General features: G+C 37.9%; 1 protein-coding gene across 1 annotated transcript in view; it reads right to left on the bottom strand.

The window, feature by feature from the left end:
- dmd (dystrophin) overlaps positions 1 to 25,692 on the bottom strand; it is a 486,115-nt gene continuing 460,423 nt past the window's right edge. Inside the window, 6 exon segments of the mRNA XM_041781573.1 lie at positions 1 to 4,634; positions 9,216 to 9,305; positions 9,453 to 9,567; positions 11,480 to 11,723; positions 14,787 to 14,945; positions 20,291 to 20,356. Of these exon segments, the coding sequence (XP_041637507.1) occupies positions 4,516 to 4,634; positions 9,216 to 9,305; positions 9,453 to 9,567; positions 11,480 to 11,723; positions 14,787 to 14,945; positions 20,291 to 20,356 (793 nt within the window). The 3' untranslated portion in view covers positions 1 to 4,515.

The raw sequence follows: 25,692 nt of genomic DNA, 5'->3' as shown, positions 1-25,692 counted from the left end.
TCAACATAACTGCGTGCTTTATTGATATACAGTAAAGCATTTTATAATACAGTAGTAAGGCATATATTTGGTGGAATCTGATATGTTGTGAAGTATTGACGCGTTATTGGAAAAATGATGAGTGAATGAAACAAATATTAGAAATGAAAACAGGAAAAAAAATCATTTAAATTCAGTGTCTGGATCAAAACGAAACCCTTTTGGCTCATGCTGAGAGAATATGACGCCAAAAACACGCACACGGAGTGGTTACACATTAAATAAAGATGGCGTTCATGTTGTCACACATGCTAATATTGTAACACCTCACACAGCACAAAACACAAAAAGCCTTTTAAACCAAAGACAAAATGTAACACTCTGCTAGAATAAACACATCCTCCACACAGAAAACAAATACCGAGTAAGTTCCAGGTATGACAGTAGTGCACACGGAGTCTTTATATCTGAGTGAAATGCTCGATTGTAGTCATAAAAACCTCTGTTAGAGATGAGAGAAGCAGTGAATGTATCCGAACATTCAGATCGGAGGCTCCTACAGTGCGGTAATAATTCATGATGCGGTGTGGGGTTGAGTACAGTAGAGAAATAGCCTCTGGACCATTCATACGAGGTAGAGCTTGCGTTACCGGGCCTCCTAGAACTCAAATATTTCTCTAAGTCATCAAAAATAATCTCATCTAGCAGCCTTGTAACACTGTAGTGCTCAGATTCAATTTAAATCACATTCTTTAGAGTTCCTCTTACAGTACTGCTAACGTGGAGAAAATAAAAGGTTAAACTAATACTCGGTGCAGCGTGCTGCCGTCTCAGCAGGCCCTAAACAAGACTAGAAAGCTCCTCAGTGTTCAAACGTATAAGAAACACTTTCTGAGGATGTAGCAGTGCAATAATCAGGACGTTTGATTTCCTTTAAGTCCAGGTTCTGAAGGATTTTTCTGTTAAGGCCCGATGCAGAACTGATGATAAAGCTTACAAAAGTTTAATACTGGAAACTGATGGCTGCTCAAGGTTGCAACTTTCATGTCCAAAGTTTGAAATGATAGAACAACATTGGCGTGTGGTTATCTGAGTAACAAATCTCTTAAAAGTGCCACCTTCACCCAGCCAATTTATGTAAACTATGGAAGCCTGAAGAGGACATAAATCCAAATATTTTATTTTACTGTGTGGCAATGCTGAATTATCACAACATCCTGACTAATATATGATGTCATCGAAAAGATAACTCAGGTTTTGACTGATGAATCCATTTCTTGAAATCTTTAGGATATCATGAATGCAGAGTTCTTTAACAATACTCCCCACAAAAGAAAAATAAAAATTAATTATTAATACTGAATCACTGTAATGTGGTGGTTGTATCATTTTGAATATTTAGATTCACACTGAGTTTTTGTGTAATGTTTGTTTTTTGTGTGCTATGTTAAAAATAGTGATAAACAATGAATGTGGTTGTTTAGATAGTATTGTCCCAACGTTAGAGGCTGGAAGAAACTAATCACATTTACTGAAATTACTATAATTGAGTCATTTTTTTAGGTTACTCGCATTCTTTGAGTACACTTTAAAAACAGCACTTATGTAAGTTTTAACCAAAGTAACTACACTTTTGCTTCAGATCAATCATCTTGTACTTTTTCCAACTACACAGTGGCACACAGAGAGTGTAAATCCACATCACAACCCAAAACAGAAAAAAATTGGAGTGCTAATATTTCAGGAATAGACATTTTAGAGTTGATTCTTACTCCATTCTGAGTGAAAATGTCTTAATTATTGTAGTTCATTGACAGGTGAGATCCACCAGTGCTAGTTCAACTCTGTAAAGCGTCAACTGATCTAAGCTCCACCCACTGCGATCTCAAATCCGGGGGGATGTGTGGGCAAATTTTCCCATCACGCCCTTGGGTAGAGTGTTAAGTTGTGTTTGGGTGTTTCCTGTTGAACAGTTTTGATGTGAGGCATGTTTGCACCATGAGTGAAGTTATCCACTGAGTTAGAATCCCTGCCTGTGACTTAAGGAGTTCCTAAAGGACATGTAGAGCGTGTTCTTCATTGGTATGACTTGCCTTGTTATGGGGTTGACTGTCTGCTTTGTCCACATTGCCACAGATTTTCAAGAGTTACTGCAGCTCTGTCATATTGTAAAATTTACACACTTTAAAGGTGCAGTTTAACTTTATGTAGTGTGGACCAATACAGACACTTTTAATGTATTAACTTAGAACATGGTCAATTTTGCTGTTTTACTTTATTATAGAAGTGTGACTTTACCTGAACAACCCCCTAGTATCTACTCAGCACTAGAGTAAACTTTAAGTCAAATAACTTCAGTAGATTATAGTCCAGTACTTTTACTTGTACTAAAATACATTTAACCAAAGGGACTGTACTTGAGTAAAGTAGTGCATACTTCTTCCACCTCTGCACAATGAAAACAGCGACTGCAGGAAAAATGGCTCCCAGTGAGTGCAAGAGCTAATGAGGATCCAAACAAACAAACAGTAAAGTTAGGCTACACACTGCAAGTTTGCAACCCTGATCTTTTGCTCACTAAAAGTACCATCATTGAATTTTAATAGTACTAGTAGACAAAAAGCTGCTCAATCACAGTTATTTGAGTAAATGTAATTTTTACTCTCCACCTCTGACCACTGATGACTGGGCAATAAATCAAGAAAGACAATAAAATTTAAATTTTTTCTGCTTCCCTCAGGTTTGCTTGGCTGAGTTCAGGCAAACTGTTTGGAAAGGCCTGGTCAGAACAAAAAATATTATGAGCATTCGTGCACCAATCCCACACTCTTCACTGCTTGCAAACATGATACATTATCAAGCAGGAAAGAAAATCAATTTTAATCATGTTTGGAGTGAAAAATGTTTGAAATTCTAACCAAGGATCAAAAAAAGTTTGTCTTAGCTTATCTAAGAACATGTTCTTATCTTGAGATTGTGATATAAATATAAGAACAGATATTGATTTAGTATATCAAGGGAAATAGAGAAATAAAATGCACACATACATGTCCTTTTAGGGCTTCCATAGTAAAAAAGGAAAGTCAGCTTGAGTCTTCCAATATATTTCAACACATTTCTTCACTTCCGTTATCTCTGAAGCAAATATTTTGTTGAAACCAGAAGGGTGTACTCTAAAAAACATGTATTTAAAATTCTCAGCAGGATATCTTTGAACTCAAAGGAGCTGTCTTTAATACTTAATGTATGAAAACCAGTTTACTCATTACTACTGAGCCGGTTATAACAGCTGCATTTCCCCTCTTGTGACTCCAGAGGGCGCTGCTTCAAAGCTGCTGATGCCACAGTGATGTCATCAGCTTGGCTTCATCTTTACAATTCAAAAATAGTAAAGAAAAAGTCTTTACTAGAAAAAAAAAAAGCATGGAAATTAAAAATATAAGTCTATTGAAGGGCATTGTGCAGCTGCAATATGGTAAAAGGAAGGATCAGTGTGTTGTTGAGGTAAAATTTAAGACTGAAAATGTCTGCTTCTTTGATTTTTACCATTTTCTGCAGCCTTTTTTTTAATTATCATTTTTGTGGTTAAGTGATGTTTTCAGCATTTTAAACAGATAAGTTTAAGTCTTTCTTTAATTAAATCACACTTTCTATTGATACTGAAGCTCCATGATTTTTCCAATCATGTGTAATTATTTCTCATTATGTGCATTCAGCCTGAAGTGACCTTATTGACTCTCAGTTCTGAATCGGGCCAATTAAGAGCCTCTGTTTATGCGCACACTACACTGTGCTGAAAAACAACCACTCAGGGATACAACAGTTGCCACAGAGATGCTAATAAAGGGAGGATGGATGAACAAAATGATGGACGGATGAATGGATAACTAAAGAATTCAAATAAAATCAGCCTAAGCTGACAAAATAAAGAAAAAGCTGTGATGTAATGTGGATTTTAGGCACCACACACGCTTACACTCACTCAAACAAACACTCAAACTCACAGACAACGTACTGTAAAGATCCAGGATGCCTGCATTACCTTGACAGTAGTGTACGCTGTTATAGAAAGACATTTTCCTCTTAGAAAGCACCCTTATGATTACAATCATTCTTTTTTTTGATACAAATGTCTGAAATGCTTTTGCTGTTTCCCCGTTTACAAAGAGATGGCAAATATTCAACCACACTGAACACACTTGTTTGTCTTTCATTGCCCCCTCCCCCCTCCCACCCCAACTCTTGTTTTATACAATTGCATAGAAGTTTAAAAACCAGCCTCTGTTAATAATAAAACAACTTCAGGACGTTTTTAAGAAACTACTCAAATCTACAAGTTATAATGTTTTTCTTTTGTTTTTTTAACGCGTCATTGCTGCAATCCTTCACAAAAATAGACGTTATATATATTCTCTTTGTAAACTGTGTTTCCGATCCAGTTGTTTTGACTAGAAAAGCATGCGACAGGTAGGAAGGGAGGGAGGAGGGGACAAAGGGAGGGAGGGGGAGATTGAAGGTCGGTGTTGGGAGGCGGGATCAGAAGGGCAGGGCCTCGTGCTGTTCGGCGCTCTGCTCGTCTGTCATCACGCTGACCAGTGACTCCATGGCGCGGCCCAGATCATCGGCCATGTGGAACAAACTGCCAATACTGGGACCTGGAGAGAGAGGGAGAGAGAGGAGGGAGACGCTAAGAAAAACTCTCACTGATAGTGACACATCCATGCTCCTTGTGTTAACATGTGCATGACGATAAATGACATGCGCTACAAATGCAACAAGCTACAGCCATGCTAGCAGCTCCGTAACTAGCATGGCAACAACACATTAAAGGTGCAGCCTGTAAAACAGGGACTATTAGCAATATTATTCTAAGCTGACAAAAATAAAAAAACAATCACATATTTAAGTCATTAAACACTTATTTAGATAGGCCTACTGATAACAATAAGTTTAATTTTACCAAATTTGTACCCTAATTGCTACTAGGCTAAATACTACGTACTGTACCTTCAAAGCTTACATGCCGATTAGCAACCGTAGCTTGTGTTAGCAGGTTGCAATAAAAGGCAAAGACAGAAAGTTGCTTATGCTAACAACTTAGCCTCTTCTAAGCTTGTTGGTTCAAGCTAAAAGGCAACTGTTAGCATGTTAACACAAGTTAATAGACACATGGGTTTAACATGGGCTAAAATTTATGCTAGGTACACAAAAATAGGCTAAATTTGCGACAGCAGTTCTGTTAAGCTGAGCTAAGCTAAAGGCTTTTAGTTTAATGCTAACACTAGCATAGTAACATTAAATGAATGCAAAAAAACTATTTTTTTTATTAACTTCCCCCATTATATTTCACATTCCATGTAGTTTAAGAGTAGACAGAAACAATACTGCCTTAAAAACACCATAATGGCTACAGCCCGAGTATTGAAGTAGCATGCCTTTCATTACGCATATGTGAATTCTTATTGAAAAAGCAACTAAAAGGGGTTGTTTTATCTCTTTTAACAAAGTTTTACCATAAAATCTGTTAAGATTTATGCATACTCCTTCAAAATTACAAACCTGTCCGGCTCATAAATGTAAAGCAAACTTCCAGAGTACTCCTGCTTAATTTTTTAATCAAATTTCACAGTGGAAGTAGCCAGGACAAAGATAAATCAAACTCTCGCTGTTCAAGTAAATGAAAACATGAAAAGTCTGGTTTTAAGGTCATAGATGTGAGCCGAATAACAACACAAAGAAAACGTCCAAATATGCCGATCGGTGACAAACGGCTGTTTAAATTCACCTCTTAACTTGGACAGGAGTTAAAGTTAATAAAGCATCATGCACAGATACACAGGCTTCACAGTGACGGCACAAACTCTATCGGTCAAACAAAGCGTCAGTGAGGCAGAGGACAGAAAAAGGAGAGGAAATTAAAGGCAGGGGAAGGGAGGAAGGACAGATATTAGTTGTTTTCTTTCTGCATCAGTGTGCCGTGTTGCCTGCTCTACCGTAACACTCGTCTCAGCCTCATTACTAAACCAATTCTGAAATTTCTCTCAAAGTGGCACAGGCATGGCTCTGACATGCAGGGGAGGATGAGATGAGAGAAGGTTGAGCCACTAACCTCTCATGGGTGTCCCCTTCTCCCTCCTGGCTCACGAGAAAAGGAGGAAAGAAAGAAGGGAAAGAGGAAAACAATCAGCTTTTGAACATTTAAAGAGAAAGAAAGAAGGAAATGTGCATCTTTTTCAGAGGGAAGAAGCTGTCAAAAAGTTCATTAAGAGTATCTAATCGGAGTAAAATAAAAAATGTCATCTTTATTCTTCCCCTGGGGGTTGAAACCATATTATTTCCACACAGTCAGAGAAAGTAGAAGTGTGTTCTGCTCATCTTCAGATATAAAATCCCTGAGCGTGCCTCCCGCTGGGATGCTGACAGCGCTGTCAGCCGAGGCATCAATCCCACTGGATGTTTGTAAAGTCCTCACCATCTGCTTTAGAAGAGCTTCAGCTGACTTCACGGACAGTCATCACCAGAGCAGCTGACAGACGGGAGTCACGCAGCCCTGACTCACTGTGCGCGGTGTCACGCTGCCCTCTGTTTCTATCTGCCGTCTCTGCTCCCATCACTGCTAAGTTTGTGGTCAGTCAGAGGCTTGTGTTGCCTTGTCTGACACATAGAGATGCAGCTAAAACATTGAGAGTGCAGCAACTTTGAGTTTTAACTAATGACTCCAAATATCAGGATACAGCCTTCATTTCATAATCTGTTTTCTCAGTTTATCTTGAATTTCCCCCATATTTTACTTCTTATTTAATAAAACGTCTTTATTATTTGGTCCAAATCTCACAGCCTCAATTACATATTTAGGCTCCTAAATTATTCACTTAGTTTTTCCTAATCTCACACTTCTTCTCTTAATTGTTTCAGGCTGTAAAAGAAACAGGCTCAAATATTTATTACTTGATAAAAAAAAAAAAGTCAAAATTATGAGCTGGCTTTATCTCATACTAATGACTTTTAACTCATAATTCACTTCTTTCATATTTTCAACATTTCAACTCATAATTTTAATGTTTTATCTCATAGTTTTTACTTTATCTCATAGTTATGACTTTCTAGCCCATAATTTCAACCCATTATCTCATAATTTCAACTTTTTATCTAAGAATTTAGCCTTTAAATCTCATTTGGATTTTTCAATCTCAAAATTTGACCATTTATCTCAATATTATGACTCAAAAACATATCATTTCAACTTCTATTCATAATTTTGACTTTTTAACTCATCATTAAGACTTTTTTCCATAATTTTTACTTTTTCTCCCATTTGGATTTTTTATCTCATAATTTTAACTTTTTATCTCATAATTTCAGTTTTATCTCATCTTAATGACTTTTTTGTCTCAAGAGGATTTTTTACCTAGTAATTTTAATTCTTATCTCATAATTTTTATTTTTTATCTCAGCTCATAATTTTAACTTTTTATCTCATAATATCAACTTTTTATCTCATAAACATTATCATATTCTTGGTTTGGGCAATTAGAACTTTGCTTTATTGGCGCCAGTTAATAAATTTAACCTTATTTGTCAGAAAAGAGTCTCTCTATCATGGGCTTAATGTTTCAAACATCTCTAGTATTTAATTCTAAAAGTCTAGAACTTATTTGTGTATAAAAAATGGAAAGGGTTAAACTTTTGGTATCAATAGGCCCAGACAATGTTGTGATCCTGGCGCTGCGCCTGGTCCGTCCTGATCTCACTCATCAGTGTGAGAACTCAGGCCATGGCCAACAATCGGACCTCAGTATGAGCACATAAATCTGGAGCTTTGGTCGTGTGTCATAAACATTTCAGGGGGATCTCCTTCCCAGTAAATCCCACCATAACAACTGCTTTGACATCATCACGGCGTGCTTGGAGGCAAGGCTGGCTCACTTGGGCCCTGCTCCAGAGCAAGACCATCCTAGGCAAAGCTCAGCTGGAGCAGCCAAACAGGTGATGAAAAAGTAAATCAACACGGCTTGGTTTGGCTTGGCGAGGCCAAAAGGCAAAGTGGAAAAGGCCTAACAGGTGTGCCACTCAGCAGCCAAGGTCAAACTCGACAGCATCTGTCCGGGCCCTTGCAAGATCCACCTGGACAGTACCCTAAGCTGTGCTTACTCGGCTTTACTCAGTCCCAAAGGTGTGGACTCTATTTTTTTTTCCAACTGTTTTTCCCATGTGCCTGGTAATATGCAAGGACATCCAGAGCATGACCAGGCTTGTGTCAATCCTCCTTCCTGCCCAGTGGCGCCCTCTGGTGGCATCTAAGTCTTACTTCAGCCTAGAGTTCTAGCCTGAACATGCCTTTAACATACCTCGAGAATAATGCCAGCAAATCTTTGATTCATCTTTTTTCTAAATAAAGACATTCAATCATGAAAAATGAGGAATTTCTTCTTAAAATGGATTTGTCACCATGAGAGTCAAACCAAGCTTCACCGACCCTTTTAAGCGCTACAAACAGCCCTGTAACAACCTGCTGACAGATGGTGAGCAGCATAGAGCACTAAATAAAAATGAGCTGCCTTTTCATGGCTCATACTTTCAAATTAAAATGAGTTCTCCTGATGAAACAACAGAGGGAGTGATTGAAGTAGGAAAAAGCACATTCTTTCAAATGTAAAAAACCAAACTAGCTGCAGTTCAGAGCTAAAACTCCAGCTTTTAAGACTTTAAAATTGCAGGAATAAGGAGCGTAAATGAAAAACTTCTCCTAAGGTAGGTCAATAGATTCTGTTTTAAACTGCACAAACTTTCTAGAACATTCTACCGTTTTTCATAACAGAAATAAGAGATATCATCCTGATCATATCACATATCCCTCACTTCACATGTTCATATTTTATTATATAATAAATCCAGTGAAAGAGACCCACACACCTGTTACTTTAGGCTACAGCTCCTCAATAATGCTCATAATCTGTATCTTTCTGCTAATTAGCTGAGTTACTATTTTAACGAGGTCAAAGACTCCAACTTTTTGTATTTCCTCTTTGTGCAACGCCTGAAGAAGAGCTTCACTTAAAAGGATTCACACAAAAACAGCTTTTCTTCCTTTCGGGGCAAAACACAACAGCAATTATTGGCTTCTATCTGATCAGTTCCACCTCCAGAGAATTAGACATGTGCGTCACATCGCAGTTTTCTGCTGCTTTTTAAGAAAGGAGTAGGTTTGAATCAGAGTTAATGTTTGTGCGTCGTACCCTGGCTGTGAGGGAAGGAATTGTTGAGCTGTTCCATGACTTCCTCCAGCCCTGATGCATCTTGGGAGGGGCTGGAGAGCTCGTCGTCACCTGAAATAGGAAGGAGAGGAAGTTTTTCCACTGTCGCAAACATGTTCTTACACGCTGTGAAGCTGTGCATCTCTATTTATATCCACTCTGCTTAACAAGGAGGGTGCAAATTAAAGGATATGAGAGAATCTGTGCGTGCGCTCTTACCCATTGTATCAGTAGTCTGGCTGGCGGCCACGCGGAGCTGAGGGAGGGAGGAGTCAGAGCGCTGAGAGGAGGTGGAGGGAGAGGACAGAGCTGTGCCGTTCACCTTGGAATCCGTCTGACACACAAAACACACGAGCAAATTTGATACACAACAAATTGGCAGCAGCGCCGCACGGCTTAATTAGAGGAGTCAGAAGGGGAGTGAAGACTCTGTGACCGAGGAGTTGGCGTGCTCTTTTGTGTCAGCTGCTCTGGCAGTCAGACTGCGGAAGGAGCTGTGAGTAAGAACTTCACGTTAACTTTGTTTTGGAGCCGAGTCGTCAGCGTGTGACGCTTTGCTGCTCTGCTGCCTTGCTCAAGGGCCATTTGACAGAAGAAGTTTTGTTGACATGTTTAAAAATGTCTGTTGAGGGATTTGGAGCAGCTTTGCATGGTTTCTAAACTCACAGATTGACCTGAATCTCCTAAAGAAACTTAAGGACCCATCCGCCTTCCTGTCTGGAAACAATCAGCAACTGATGTTCAGTAGTCTCACCTTTTCTATGCATAATGTAGTAACATAATTTATGCATATTAAATGCTAAAAAAAATGCAATAAAAGATCCCAGTGTTACAGTGTTTTCCTGATCTGTGTGTCAACTGGATCTTAACATTGACTAAAAGAGTATTAAAATAAAGATAACACAGCTTTTTCATGTTGGAATGACATGAAAATTCAGAATACAATGGCTGATTTTTGTACTCTTTAAAAATTCTAGCCCAGAACACTTTGAAGTGTCTGCTATTTTATTCCTCACATTTCCTCTGCAGATCAACCACGCTGCAACAGCACCACTGACAGACCAGAGAGAGATTCAGATCTGCTGTTCCTAAAGCATCTGATGTAAACTGGAGCACCCAGCTAGCTAGAGAGATGAGGGACTTATCACCTATACTGCAGCCAGCCACAAGGGGGCGATTGTGACTCACTCTAAGAACGCTATTGGCTAAGCCATCTCATGCTGCCGTATTTAAACTGCTCTAGCAGTCATAAACAAACTCAAGAGACTGGAGGGAACACTGCTTGAAAAACATTATTAGGTATTTCAAGACGCCATACCAAGAGAAATATAGGGATAAAAGGAGAAGATGTTGGAGACAGTGTTGCTCACCCGAGGCAAACCACATCCACATATTCTGGGATTGTCCCAAACTGAGTTTATATTGGAATAATATTCATACGGCATTAAATAAAGTATTCAAAACTACAAGACAACTACAACCCAGCTCACACTCCCTCTCAAATAGGTAACATCATCACTACAAACTCTCATAGTTCTTGTTTAAATAGTTAAAATGTTAATTTTCTGTGATTAGAAAAAGCAAGAAAGGCTTAGATATAAAAGGTTAACAGCCAAGTGACTTAAAACTCTTGCTCTCTTGATGCATAGACTCATATGAACTAGAAAAGGTATTGCTGTGGAAATTTTCAGGATACTGTACTTTTTGTGAAACTGCCTTTCCAAAAAACAACAAAAAAAACCTGCTCTAGCCTGGCTATGCGCTGCTGCTCCCTCTGCAAGCTGCTTTTTGCAGCCCTCCTCCACCCCAGCTCCTCCTTTATGCTACATCTGGCTTAACCAATGGCATTCCGTTGGCACTGATGGCTGCTCTGCTCTGGGTTTTTGCAGCTTCTCTCCCTGCCTCAGGCTTTCCTTGTAGGCACAGGAAGAGCAGGAATGTGTAGCAAGTCTTTTGTTGTCTGACCAAGCAAACTAAACTCTGATGCAGCAGTGGGAGCCAATCAGGGTTGAGAATCTTCCAAGGACCCACAGGCGTTTGACTCGGATCTTTATCTTTTTTCAGCAGACAACCTAAGGCCTCAGGTCTCTCTTTTATTGCAAAGATCATGTAACAAGAAGTGAAGTCACAGGGCTAATGAATACTTTCGTGATGTAAAAATAAAAAGTAGTTTTTAGTTTGATTTAAAGTTGCTGTGAATAACCACCTAAAAAGAAAAACAACCGTGTGTTGGCGTGGGTGCATACCTGCTCCAGCAGCTGTCTCAGCCTGTGCAGTTGTGACTCCAGCTGTTTGTTGTGATCCTCCAGTATCTGCATGCGGGCCTCCAACCGCCCTTTGTGCTGCCGCAGCAGCTTGGCCTCGGCGATGAGCTCGGCGTCGCGTGCGCTCTGCGGCGACACCGGGAGCATTTCCGGGGGCGACGGCAGCGGGGACAGGCCCTTCCTGTCGTGGGCCTTCTTCAGACGGTCGTACTCGGACTGCAGCTTCCTGCAGCGGGGGAAAAGCAGAGGGATGAATCTAATGCTGCGGGCTGTGATGTGAAATATCAAACAGCCACTGCTTACAGAGAGGGTGACCTTCTGTTTTATTAATTATGGAGGGGAAGCTGGGTCACCGCGGCAACAGAGCGTGAGATAAAAATAAAACATGACAGTAAACATCCATCAGTTACAGTCATTGCTCACGCAGGGGGCAGCCTCGTTTTTTTTTTTCTTTTCCCCAAGTTAAAAAACATTCCCCTTGATGAAATGAACAAAAGAAGAACATGACAGATGGACTTTGTTTGCTTAAGATGTCAAATGTTTGCAGATCACAGCTGCAGTCTCCACTGATTTATTTTTAAAGATCGGTTTTATTCTTCAACTGATGTAATATGAGGACAAGAGGAGGACACTGCTGCTTGGCAGTCCTAGCAAAAGGAATTTTTCACAGGGGTTGAAGATGTTTATAATTAAATCATAGACATTTTTGGGCCCTGGTTTAGCTCACTGGCTTTATAGCTTGTCACATAAACAGAGGCTATAGTCCCTGAAGTGGTGGCATCGGGTTTTGACTCTCTCCCACGTTAATTTACTGCATGTCATCCCAGACTGTCTCGTCTCAGCCTCTGACTCCATCCTCAATCCTGCCCTTTGAATGAAAAAGCTCAAAGGAAATAAAAAATACAGAAAAAGACAATTTCAGATTCCTTCAAGCCATGTCTGAAATAGACAGAAATGAAAACAGTTTGTCTGTGTGGAACATGTCTGTATAATTTATCTGAAGAACAATGTCCTGTGGTTTTTCTATCTGCAATATTTCTTTAAATAAAAAGGCAACATTTGACTGAAATTTATGAGACATTAAAAGGTTTTGTCTGTATCATTTCATAGCATACTGTATTATATATATAGTATTATACCACACCATAAAGCAGTGATACTCAACACGTGGCTTTTGAGCCAATGTGGCTCTTTTGTGATGATCTGTGGCTCTTTAATGTCTTAATTTGAAATATTATTCCCTCAGAAAACCTTAAAAAAGGGAAACTTTGACCTCAGAAAATATCCATTCATTAGTTTTTTCCCACACTTAAACAGCTGGCTTTAATTGTCAACCTTTATTTTGTCTGTATATTTCCATTGCCCTTATTTACAATTTTTTGCCACCTAATTTCCATTTTTTTTTTGCAACTTTTAATCAATTTTTACTGCTTTGAGTCCACGTTTGCCACTTTTTTTGCCCATTAAGCTGCCTGTTGTCATTTAATGCTATTTTCTTGCCCATTTTTAGATAATAATTCATCAACATAAAAAAAAATTAAAACCTAGACGTCATGTGATGCCATGCAAACTAAGACATTACAGACATCAATCAGAGTGCAGACATCAGACTATACTACACTAAGACATCATGGACATCATTAGGATGCAGACAGGGCACAGACATCAAGTACCAGAAAAACAATAGGAACCCAGGCAATGCAGGAACACAGCTACACAGGCTGAGACCAAGAGGACCAAAATTAAAGACCTGAGAAATTAAAGGAGAAACAAAAAGGAGTAAAAACAACATTTTATGCCTATATTGCCCCTTTTGACCCCATTTTGGCAGTTTTTTGCTGCTTTTTGCCCATTTCCCCCACCTTTATGCCAGTTTTAGTCACTCTGCACTCATTTTTTGCCACGTCTTTGCCATTTATTGACCATTTTTACCACCAGCAACTAATTTTTTTATCACCTCTAACCCATTTTTGACACTTTCTGCCTATTTCTTTGTAAATTTTCCCCCCATTTTTGTCATTTTTCACCCAGTTTTTGCCATCTTAAGCCTACTTTGCCCCTTTTGCCCCATTTCTGCTGCTTTATGCCCACTTTTCTCACCTTTATGCCTGTTTTGCCACTTATTTGCCATTTTTTGACCATTCTTTCCACCCTTACCTTTTTTTTTTTATGCCACTTTGAACCACTTCTGCCCCTTTTCACCACTTAGATTATGGCTCTTGCAAAGGTATTATCTAGGGATGCACGACATTGGATTTTTTTTTTTACCAATTTCCGATATTTATAGATTCATTTTAACAAATATTGATACTGATATTTAAACATGCTTTTTGGACAAGAAATTTCAGTCCTTTTGGACACTTTAAGGTTTGAGGATGACCAAGGAAACGAACTTTAGTCCTTAAAAACATTTTAAAGTTTGAGGAATGAGGATAAATAAAGAAAAATAGCTCAACTGACATAGGCCTGTTGTTTAGCCTTAAACTCCACTTATGTTTTCACATATATGGACAAAATTTACAGTAAATATATTCTGAAATACACAGGCAAAATATCGGATGCAAATATTGGCAGGAATTTTGATATCTGCAGATACTGATAGTTGCATTTTTAAGCTAATATCTGCCAGTACTGTTTTGTTGTTGTTTTGTTAAAGGTAAGAGTGAAGCACCTGTAAAGGCGTGAGCTCTGCTTGCTGTAATTGCGTGTGCAGGCCAGCAAACACGCATCTAGTCTGGTTTTTAAACACCTGGCAGTAATAACATACACCCCAGTAAAATTAGAGGAGAGTATGAAGGTATTAAAATGTGAATACCACCCAATCCTACTCCATAGTGATAAATAAGTAATAACCTTATGTTGGATGATGCACACTTAAAAAATGGATTCTTTAAGATAGGGCTTAATAATCAAATAACATTCCTGTAAAAGGGTGCTACTTGCTTGTGCGTGGTAATATTTTACCTTTAAAAAAGATCCACAGGGAAAGACTGGGAACAGATACTAATAGGGATTACACTTGCAAAGACAATCACAGTAATGGTAGGAAAGTCAGAAGCCCTGAAAAAGCATGATGATGAGAATTTGGTGTGTATTTGTGGAAATTACAACTATAGAAAAATAATAATGGTGCTACAGAATTAGGTTGTTTTTGCTAAATTTGGGACTAATATGAGTTGGCGCTCACTTCAAGACAAATGATAAATAACAAGTACTTTCATTAGAACTCAAAGGAAACTGTAAATATTTGATACAACCAACTGAAGATGTGCTTGGTAGAAAGACCGACCTGTTCTCCTGCTCCAGGTCGTTGAGGACCCTCTCCAGTTCTCCCTTCTCCTCCGTTTCCATCGAGATGAGGATCTGGGCAGGGCTGCGGGGCTGGCTGAGGGGAGAGCCTTGGTTCAGAGACTGGCAGTAGTGCTGGATCAACATGTGCTCGTCATCGCTGCAGACGCACGTCAAACGCACAAGCACCCACGCACGCCAAACATCCCCACCGATGACGGGCAGACACATGAGAAAAAAAATGAAGAAAAAATAATCAGCAAGTGAATGAAAACAGCAGCAGTGGAACAGGACTGCACCACAGAAGAAGAGTCTAAAACACAGAGAGAGGGCCAGAGCAGCACATTCGTCATGAACTCACTACGTCTGATTGGTTGAGCTCTGACCGATCACTTTTGTGGCTGCAGAGTTTGATTTGTAAGGTTTTTAGATGCTGCTGTGTTTGCTGCATACCAACAGAGCTGCTTGAAAACAACACAACCCCTTTAAGACGACTGCTTACACCAAAGTAAAACTCATTAGGAGCCAAGCGAGTGGATCTGTCTGCTCTGGTTTAAAATAGCCTCTAGATGCTTTCTGCTCCTCGTTTGTGCTTCATCTACCACGCTGCATTTCGAAAGTTATGTTGACGTGGAGCCTCTCTTTTACTTTGCAATTTTAATTACAGGCTTCTCTTGGCTGGTCAAGATCCATGTGAATCTGTTACACTTGACAAACCTCCAGCTAGGCGTGCAGCTTCACTAATTATAGGATGCACACTGATATAAACATTAGATACATAAAACATAAGGAAATTAATGCATACAAACAGAACAGCAATTCTACATATAAAAGACAGTTTTCTGTAGGGGGATTTCTATTTGATGCAACTTCCTGTTTCTTGGAAGCTTACAAAAATATAAAAATTAACTGATTATGACAAATCAGTTTTATCTTTTTTAAAACAAATTAAGAACAAAGCTGTCTTTATTTTTTCGATTAAAGACAAAGTACAGATAGTATAGAAGATTTTGATTTGATGCAGCTTCCTGTTTCCTGGCGGCTTGAAAAATATTACATTTCATTGTTGATTATGACAAATCCATTTCATTTTTTCTTAAAACCAATTTAAGTCAACCCTTTCTGTCTTTATTCTTTCTATTAAAGATGAAGCACTGATAATACAGGAGATTTTGATTTGATGCAACTTCCTGTTTCCTTGCAGCTTGTATAAGCATTACATTTCAATTAATTAAATTGATGCTATTTAGTTAGCATTGTTACTCTTCATTGTTTTCTTTTGTGGCTTTCCTGATTTCTGTGTCAAAACACAAAATTTATTGATATTACACTGAAAAAAATCCCTACTTTGAGACGATCTGTCTGGATGAAAATACATGCTAACACTTTCAAAATAAAACTGGATCAACCTTTCATTTAGGGATAGGATACGGGTTAGAGTAAGGGTTGGGATACCAAAAGTAAAAAGTCAAAAATGTAACCTGCAAAACCTGATAACACAACAAAGCTTGTCCTACATGAAAACTGTAATGAAGCCAGCATAGCTAATGCTAAAGCTAAAAAGCTACATAAGCTAGGTAGGTAACATAGCTAAAGACCGTACACCTTTTAAAGTTTTGCAAACCAGTATTTTATTCATGTAAAATAGCCACACAGCTAACATAGCTAAAGTCAAATCAAAGGAATGTTTGAAATGCTAAGGTAGCTATGTTAGCATTACTTATGTTTGCATTACTTATGCTTACACTTATGCTATATGACATTTCATTGCTGATTGAGACGAATTAATGTCATCCTTTTTTACTGTCTTTATTCTTTCTATCAAAGATAATGCCCTGATAGTACTGAAGAATCTAAAGGTTTTAGTACTTAGCATATTTTCGTATCTGTTTTTATGGAAAACAGCAAGATCTATGTTCCATTTGTTAATCTGTTGAGTCTAGAAGAGAATTCGATTCACTTTGTTTGATCAGGAAATAATTCATTACAAGGCTTTCATTAGGCAGGGAAACAAATACAATCAAGGGGCATTATGGGTAATGTAGGATCTTATGGGTTAAAGGTTTGAGCTTTAATAAAGTTGTAAAAAAAAAAAAAAAGAAAACAAAGTTTTACAGCAAAATCAACACTTTTTAATCCAGTCTTAGAGTTTTGTGGATGTGCTCTCTGGTAAATTGAATTCATGCAAATTTAGATAAATTTTAATTTGTGCTAACACTGTTGATAAAGGCAAGCTGCCCCTAAAGTGCTGAAATTTGAGAGAACTTCTCAGCTACACTGCTGCGTTTGCCTTTCATTGGAGTTTCCTGAAACTAAATTAAACATGAACTGAAGGCCTCTGCACACTGAGTCCATATTTTACATTTCAAATGAAATACGGCCTCATTTTGCATCGATAATGTGTGCACATGAACTCCAAAAATTTTGTTCTGCATTATTTTTTCTGGGAAAAGGTTAATTTTTCTGCCTCTTTATTTTTGCAGTCACCCAAGTCATTTGGTTGTTTGGTTATTCAGAGCTGTGGCTCTCCCTCACCAAAATTTCACTTTAAACACTGTGCTGTGACTATGCATTCTGTGGATTTTAACCACGAAAAATAATAGAATAGATCAGTGGTTCTAAACTGATGGTTCGGAACACAAAAGTGGGTCACAGGGCTGTTTTCAGTGGTCAAAGTGTCTAAAAGGTATGGAAGCCTAAAGCAGACACACATCCATTTATTTTCTTTCACTGTTTCTTATCTTGATTGTTTTACCAAGATTTGACTTATTCATCTTCTTATCTTGGTATAAAAGCTGGGTTTCTCATGATAATTTGTGGTAATTTCCCCAGATCTGTAGAAAATAGTCAAAATATATGAGCTATTGTGGCAAAGGAAAAGTGTGTACATGTCCTTCCAGGGATTTTAAAATCCAAGCTCCAAACTGCAACTTTTTCCATTTAATAAATTTGAGTTGTTGAACATTTTGGTAAATATGAATCACTGTTTCTTATGAATTATGAATTGGTGGTGGGTTATGGGGTTAGACTAGCAGGGAATCACAGGAATAGATTAAAGCCAAAATTTATATTCACAACAGCATAAAACTCTAGAGACTGAACTGAAAAGATTCGCTCTCTCTCTCTCCTTTTTCCAACAGAGTTTTTTGTACTTGGCACAGCGCCATGACACACAAGCCTGTGCAAATAACCTGAATATATAAAGGGCTCTGCCAGGGGTGGATGGACTCAGTGGTTTCTTTATCTTTTCTCAAGAAGCGAAAGCCCCACAAAATCATCTCCACTGCTTTTTGGCTTCACAGTCTGGGATTTTGTCTCATACTTTATTAATTTTTTGATACATATTAATAGGTGTCGCACCACAAAGAGATAAATATTTTGTTGTATTCTTGTTCAGTGATGAAAATAAAGTTCTTTTTTTGTCTCCTTTAAATTTTTGCAAGGAATTAAAAAATAAACGCACCAGTCTTGATGAGCTTGTTTTGTGTACCTGACTTTTAATTTGAATACGAAAAATGCATTTAAAAACAGACTAAGTGTGCACAAGTCTTTGCTGTCCAAACTTATTTTCCCATAAGCTTTTCTGTAATTTGTGTTTTAGGAGATCTTTCTTCTTCTTTCAGTACTTCTGACAGTGTTCAGTCCTGAGAAAAGCCAGCCATGAGGGAGTAAATGGCAGATTATGTACAAAACACAATGCACAACTAGCATATTAATCTGTGTTTTGTATGATGGGTATGAAGAAAAGTTGCTACTGTTGCTATTTTTAGTGTTAAGCATAACTGAGGGTTGTTTCACACTTTTTGAAATTACATCAAAGACTTTATATGACAATTTAACAATTAATCAGAGTAAAATTAACACTATTTTTGTATAGCGTTGGTGTTTTTTGGATTTCATTTGGGTCTCGACAGCCTTGACTCCAATTGTCCCATGTTTCTATTAGTTTTTGTATATTTTGGAAGTTGTCTAAAAAGGTTAATGTTGCTTGCACCTGCCATCCCTTCCCTTTATTTTTCATCTTGAAGCCAAACAGCCAGGAGGGGTCTGGCTGCAGACTGCAGATCTCAGTTACATTCCTGAAGTAACAACATAGCAAACATGACAAACCAAGCAACATTTCATAAATATAGGCAGAATAAAGGTCAGGGGTCTAATATGGGGCTAAACTATATAAAGACCTGTTTGAGAAGTAGTTCAAGGAGACGTGGCTTACTTTAGCTTTGTTAGCTTTAGCCAAAGCTAACGTAGCTAACGCAGCTACATAGTTAATGTTACTACATAAGCCTATACAGCTGCATAGGCTCCACCTTGAGCAATGGGAGTTTTAGCAAACATAGGTGATGTTAACATAGCTATGTTAGCTATGTAGCTAAGTTAGCTAGCTTTAGTAAAGGAGGTATAAGCTAAAGTAGTTTTGTTAGTGTTGAATTTAGCTGTGTTAGCTGTGTGGCTATTTAACGTGGGAAAAAAAAAACAGGTTTGCAAAACTTATAAAACATGTACAGTCTTCATCTATGTTACCTACCTAGCTTATGTAGCTTCATTAGCTTTAGCATTAGCTGGATTCATTACAGTGTTTTTCATGTAGGAGAGTTTTTTCCAGACAGCAGACTGTTTAATTTTTATTTAAAGTTGTGTTATCAGGTTTTGCAGGTCAGGTTTTTGACTTTTTAACCTCATACAAAAGTTTGATCTAATTTTATTTTGAAAGTCTTAGCATGTATTTTCGTCCTGACAGATGCTGCATCTCACATTAGTGGTTCTTTCAGTGTTATATCTAGCAGAACATGTTGTGTTTTGACTCATAAATCAGTAAAGCCACAAAAGAAAATAATAAAGAGTAACAATGCTAACTAAATAACATAGATTTGATAAAATAATCATACATCTTGGCAAAATTTAAGCCCTTTCACCAGCAGATATAAGGCTATTCAAGACACTTAATGGTTTTTAATTATAAAAATCTAATTCAAGTCTCAAAAGAACTGCAGGAATCTTTTAAATGCAAAGATTGCCACTGAGTTTAACATGATTTCATGACAATAATGACCAGCTGCTTTCTGTTCCTCTCTCTGCACCGTTCGAAACCTCCCATTTAAAGTCATCACAGTAATTTGCATTAGCTAAAAAAAAAAAAAAAATCAAATTTTAAATATCTGAGAAATCTCTTGCTGATACATCTGACGAGTTCAAACATAATGCTAACACATTTCACCTATTTCATAGTTAAACTCACATTTCAAGTTTAATCCCAGAGGACAACATAAAGACAACATGGAAATGTCCTGATATTATCGGGATAATATCAGATAAATGATGATGCAAACAGGAAGAAAATCTAGAAAACTAAGCACATGAAAAACACACTGACACATTTCACAACCAGCCAATGGAAACAAAGAAGACACAGCCAGTTCACACAAAGCGAGCCCATCAGTGAGTGAGTTTGGCAAAAAGGAAAAACAACAACAAAACAAATGAAAAAAAAAAAGCGGTTCTCACATGCTTTCATTGGGTGAGATACTGTCATTCAGATAAGAGCCATTACGATTCTCCATTTCTGCTAACCTGCGGAGGGGGAAGAAACAGAGCAGTCAGTCGCAAAAGCAAACGCTCGAGAAATTAGCAGACACTACGGGGAAAGCACCTCCAAACAAAGTCAGATATTGAACTTTCGTGACCTTTTGTTCAGACTGACATGAAACACTCACGGCTTCATGTGTCCTCTGCTGGGTTATCTAACATGTAAGTTTCTGAATGAATGGTAGGACTGGTGTCTGCAGGTTTGCTGGATGTGTGCAAACAAGAGCAGGAATTATTCAGGAAATTGTGAAGCATGTAACGGTGATTTTTTTTTCCTTGACACTGTTAGAACTCCTCTGTGTTCGGCACATGTTCCTATTAAACAGATGAAATGTTTGACACCCACACTGCAGCCCCCCCTGTATATCGCCTTGACTCTTTATTTTACAACTGGTGCTCTACAAGCTGAACCTTCAGTTTCTGGTCTCTCTGTTTTATACAACTTGGCTTGTGCTGCCTTGAAAGCTGTCTTATAAAAGTGGCGTTGGCAGACCTCTTACTCATAATACTGCTATTTAGTTCTCAGTTTTATGCGGCTCACTTGTGTAACTGCCTTTTTAACTGATTTACAGTGATTGAATTTCTGCTGCATTAGTCACAAATACTGCCATAACACCAGAATATATGTAAGGTGGAGATGTTTAAGGACAACATATGCTAAACAGAGCTAAGGTGCATTTATAAGGATACTAAAGGGCCAAAATCAGAAAAAAATCTTGAATGAAGGAACATTTGTTCCCAAATAAAGATAACTATATTGCTTTTTCATGCTTTAAAGCTTCTGTAAAGAGTTTTTACTGGTTATAAAACATAGCCAAAATTAATATTTTGTCTTCTGCAAAAGCAAATAAAGCAAATAACATCAAAACAACAAGATCGTTTTCCTTTATACTGTCATAACTGACCCCTGGCGCTACTTCTGCCATGGGGTAGGTGTCAGCTGACTACTAACCAGCTAGCTAGCTTAGCTCATATGGAAAATGTGCGCTTTAGCTGCAGCTGAAAATACTATAATGAAAACTGACATCACCAGACTTAGCTAACTGTCAGTTTGACATGAGCCTTGGGGGTTGTAGCTAATTAGCTTAGCATAAATTGGAAACCGAGGCTACCATGGCTATGCTAAAGGATGAAAACTGCTATAACAGACATCTTCAAAGCTCATTTGATAAGTAAATCTCATTTTAAAGTAATGTCAAAAGAACATTATACAATGTGTTCATACTCAAGCTGTAAGAATGCTAACAGTCTTAATAATAAGCTAGCAATGTCAATCCTTTTGTATCCTCAATACTAGCACTCAATACTAGTAAGAAAAACATCAACAAAAATAGCAAAAGGGCTAATTTGTATGAATTTCAAGACTTAAGCTAGTTAGCTTAGCTTAGCAGGAAGGAAATATCTGCCCTGGCTTTGTTCAAGGCTGAAAGTAATAAAAATCATTAAAGCCAGCTAACTTTCAGTCAGTTTGGCATATGCTTTGGGGCCTCGCTAGATAGCTTAGCTTAGCATAAAATGTAAACTGAGGCAAGCAGGTGTCTTGGCTCTGTTGGAATATGAAATACTATAAAAACATTTAAAGCTTACTTGATAAGTAAATCTCCCCCCAAAAATTATTTTATAATGTTAATTTTGATCTATGAGAATGCTAACAGTCTTAATGCTAAGCTAAAACCTCATGGTGCTAAGTATTTAATGAAACAAGACAGGAGTAATGGTGATCCTCTGGTATCCTAAATTAGCCAATAGCAGTGGTTGAATAGTTATAGTAGTAGTACACATACGGGACAAAAAGGCCAAATTTCTGCCCTTTCAAAATGAACATCAAAGCTTTAGCTAATTAGCATAACTTAGCTTGCCATAAATATCTCTTTCAGCTCTGCTCAAAGCTGAAAATGCCAAAATAAACATCCAAATTCTGCTTGTTTTCTGTCAGATTTGCAGGAGCCTTGGGGCCACAGCTAATTAGCTTAGCTTAGCATAAATTAGAGGAAACTGCTATTTTGGCTCTGCCAAAAGACAGTAAATATAGTATAATTTTTAACCCTTACAAGTGAAATGTACACATTGTTATTTTAATACATAGACTAATACATAAACATACTGACAAGTCTAGGTTTAGTGTAATTCTTCATTTTTTCCAGCTGTGTCCAGCTGTTTAACGCCAATATATTTACTGTAATGTGCATTTTATTATGTTAACGTATGTATGTGATCAATAAATACACATGAATGAGTGTTGCACTTTAAAAGTAAATATTGGTTAACCTTGAACAATTGAACGTTGTCATCAGCATAAAATCCAGCATTGTTTAGTGTGTGTACTCTAATTAAAGTAAGCCTACCCAGCTGTTTCCCTCTCACGTCTCTCCTTTGTTTTCTACAACTTTAGCTTACTTTCTGGCTTTGGCTCCATTTCTTGTATGACTAAAAAGCGGGATAATATTTTTCTGTAAAATGCTTGAACTGATCTTAAAATGGAGGAAAAAAAAATCTCTGGTATTATCTTTGAAGACAGCCGTGTTTGGCCATTAATGCGAGCCTTGTAAACAAACCTCCCGGCTGCGCTCGCTAACAGATCCATCATGATAAAATAGCTGTGAGTGAAGAGCCAGAGATTTAAATTGCCTCGTCTCTATCTCCACTAGATCAGTTTCCTGGCGGTTGAAGTGTTTGCCCAAAAAAGCAAAGAGATTTCGGGGCTTTATCAGCTCTCAAATGAAAAAAATAAAGCTTGGTGCTTGGCAGTGAGCGATTAGGCAGATGGACTGTGACAGACTGGCATCTGCCCAGGTCGCTGTGTTTGTGCTCGTAAGCTACAGAAACAAGAGATAACCTCGCAGCTCACTCAGGCTTAATTATGTTACTTCTTCGCCCTACCACCTCCCTTTAATCTGCTGGATGCTATCTGGGATCCGCCACATCTAGGCGCGACAGGCGCTAAGAGCACAGGAGCAGAGGGGGAGCGTGAGTCAGCGTCAGAGTATCCATGTTTGTGTTAGCCCGAGGCGACAGTGAGCGGTGTCAAACACTCTGTGGCAGGGATCAAAACTCCGGCCTGTGGCTCAGACCTCACACTGCCTCCACTGAGGGGTGCCAACAGTGCCCGTCTGACTGATCTGATGACCGATTGATCGACTGACTCGTTGTTTGATTGATTTGACTGCTTCTTGTCCCTCAGCGGTGGGTTTTTCTGGGAGCGGTTAGGATCACTGCAAACTCAAAAAGATCACTGAAATGTTTTGGTGAATAAGCTCTGATTGACTCAGTGTGGCACCACAACAACATCGAGGCTTTTTTTCTGTCCACAGAGTCCGGTATTGATGCTAGCGAACTCTCATGTATTAGCATTTTCACATCCTGGCCTCACTGCAGAGTGCTTATTCACCAAAAAGTCAATGCATCACTTCATCATGAGTACAGATTCAGATTATACTGTATGCAAAGGGATATCTTGACATTTTGCTTCAGCCTCATTACTACCTCTCTGAAAATCCTTTCAGCTTTTAAACTCCTGCAGTGATAATATGTTTAATGAATGATGTGACTTTTAAATAAAATGGCAAACGCCTGGTGTTTAAACGTTTGTCAAGGTATCCCGTACTCCATCTTTAACATGCACAAACTGCTTTCAAGGCACTGGCATATGCAGCCGGAAATATCTGGATAATGGATTTGTTTTTGGAATTAAAGGTACAGGAAGCTCAAACTGTGCACAAGTATGCATCATTAAAGTTTTTACTGCCCTTCTTCTCTAAAGTTTATGGGTTTAAAACACTTAGTGTAGCTTTTTATGGTATTTAACTGCTTCCAAATAGTTTCCACCAAGAGCCACTGTATACGAGCTCCTGCTCTACCTGCTGAGCTAAACTTGGCACCTTAATGCACTTTTTTTTGCAGAAACTTGAATTAACAGTATGACTGTTTTGGTTGATTAGTCGGTAAAGATGGACTGAATTTTCATCATACAGGGATTTTATTTTTCATTACTCAGACCTCATTGATTCAACTGTCAAAGGCTTTCAAAAAAAATATTTTCAAAACATAAAATATGTAACTTTAGAGTCGGCATCTATACATGGGGTGTGCAGACAGTTACCACTGGGAAATTAAGGTCCCATATGCAAGATTTTAAAGGCCACTGACATGCACACAGGCTTGAATGACTGGACCTCTTCTCAGGTTTGACTGACTGGGCCACTAACTTGTTAAATTTGTGGAGCCTGTTTTTGTAGGATTTGCTGACCTACAGTCATTCCTATTGCGTCTAAAGATTCATTATACCATAAATTACCACAACTACTCTATTTAAAACACCTGTTTGGATTTCCAGGGCTTTTAAACATTGACATAGCGATTATTACAATATATCTAAACAGACATCATATAGTACAGCAGGGGTGTCAAACTCATGAATTACAGGGGAGAAAAACTTAGCACTGATTATAAATGATTTTGAGATTTAAAAAAAGGTGAAAATGATCAATTTAAAGGCTCAAACTCTAAGATAAAAAGCCAAATTAGGAAGTTCAAAGTTCTGAAGTTCAGGTCTAAACACAAAATTAAATTTCAATAATATTTTAAAACATTAAAAAAAAGATAAAAATTTTAAAAGTCAAAATGTAATATAAAATTTTATGTTGTGAGTTTAAAAGTTCAAAATATTGATTATGAGTCAAAGGTAGGAGTTTAAACGGTCAAAATGTGAAATAAAGGTCAAAATCATGAGATAAAAAGGTCAAAATATGACAAAATGAAAAATCATGAGGTTTAAAGGTGAAAACAAAATTAAAATAATGGGATTAAAAGATCAAAATATAAGATTAAACTCAATATCACATGGTTTTAGGGTCAAAATATGAGATTTAAGTAAAAAGCATGATGTTTTAGGGTCAAAATATGAGCTATAAGTCAAAAGAATGAGGTTGTAGGGTCAAAATCATGAGATTAAAGTCAAAAGCATGAGATTCAAAGTTGAAAATATGACATGAAAACAACTTATTTTCATTTCCCACATTCCTGACTTTTATCCTATTATTTTACTTTACTTTTCAGATTTTTAAGACTTAACAAGGATATTTTAAATCACCAAGGTTAAGTTTACATTTTTATTGTGGAGGAAATCTGTGGACTTCATACCCGTGGGCCAGTTATAATAAAAATATGACATGAAGTTATAACAAGAGCACGGGCCAGAGTAACGCCTACCAAAGAAAGGATGAAGTCCAACTCTCTTTAGGTTTGTTGTTCTCAGCTCTGTGTTCACACAGACAGAATGGCATTTCTATCAACATGTTTCTGTGTCGCTCAGAGGCCTAAAG

This window comes from Cheilinus undulatus, linkage group 24 (assembly GCF_018320785.1).
Source record: "Cheilinus undulatus linkage group 24, ASM1832078v1, whole genome shotgun sequence".
Taxonomy (NCBI): Eukaryota; Metazoa; Chordata; class Actinopteri; order Labriformes; family Labridae; genus Cheilinus; species Cheilinus undulatus.
The sequence above is the reverse complement of the archived record's forward strand: the minus strand, read 5'-3'. Positions and strand labels throughout refer to the sequence as shown.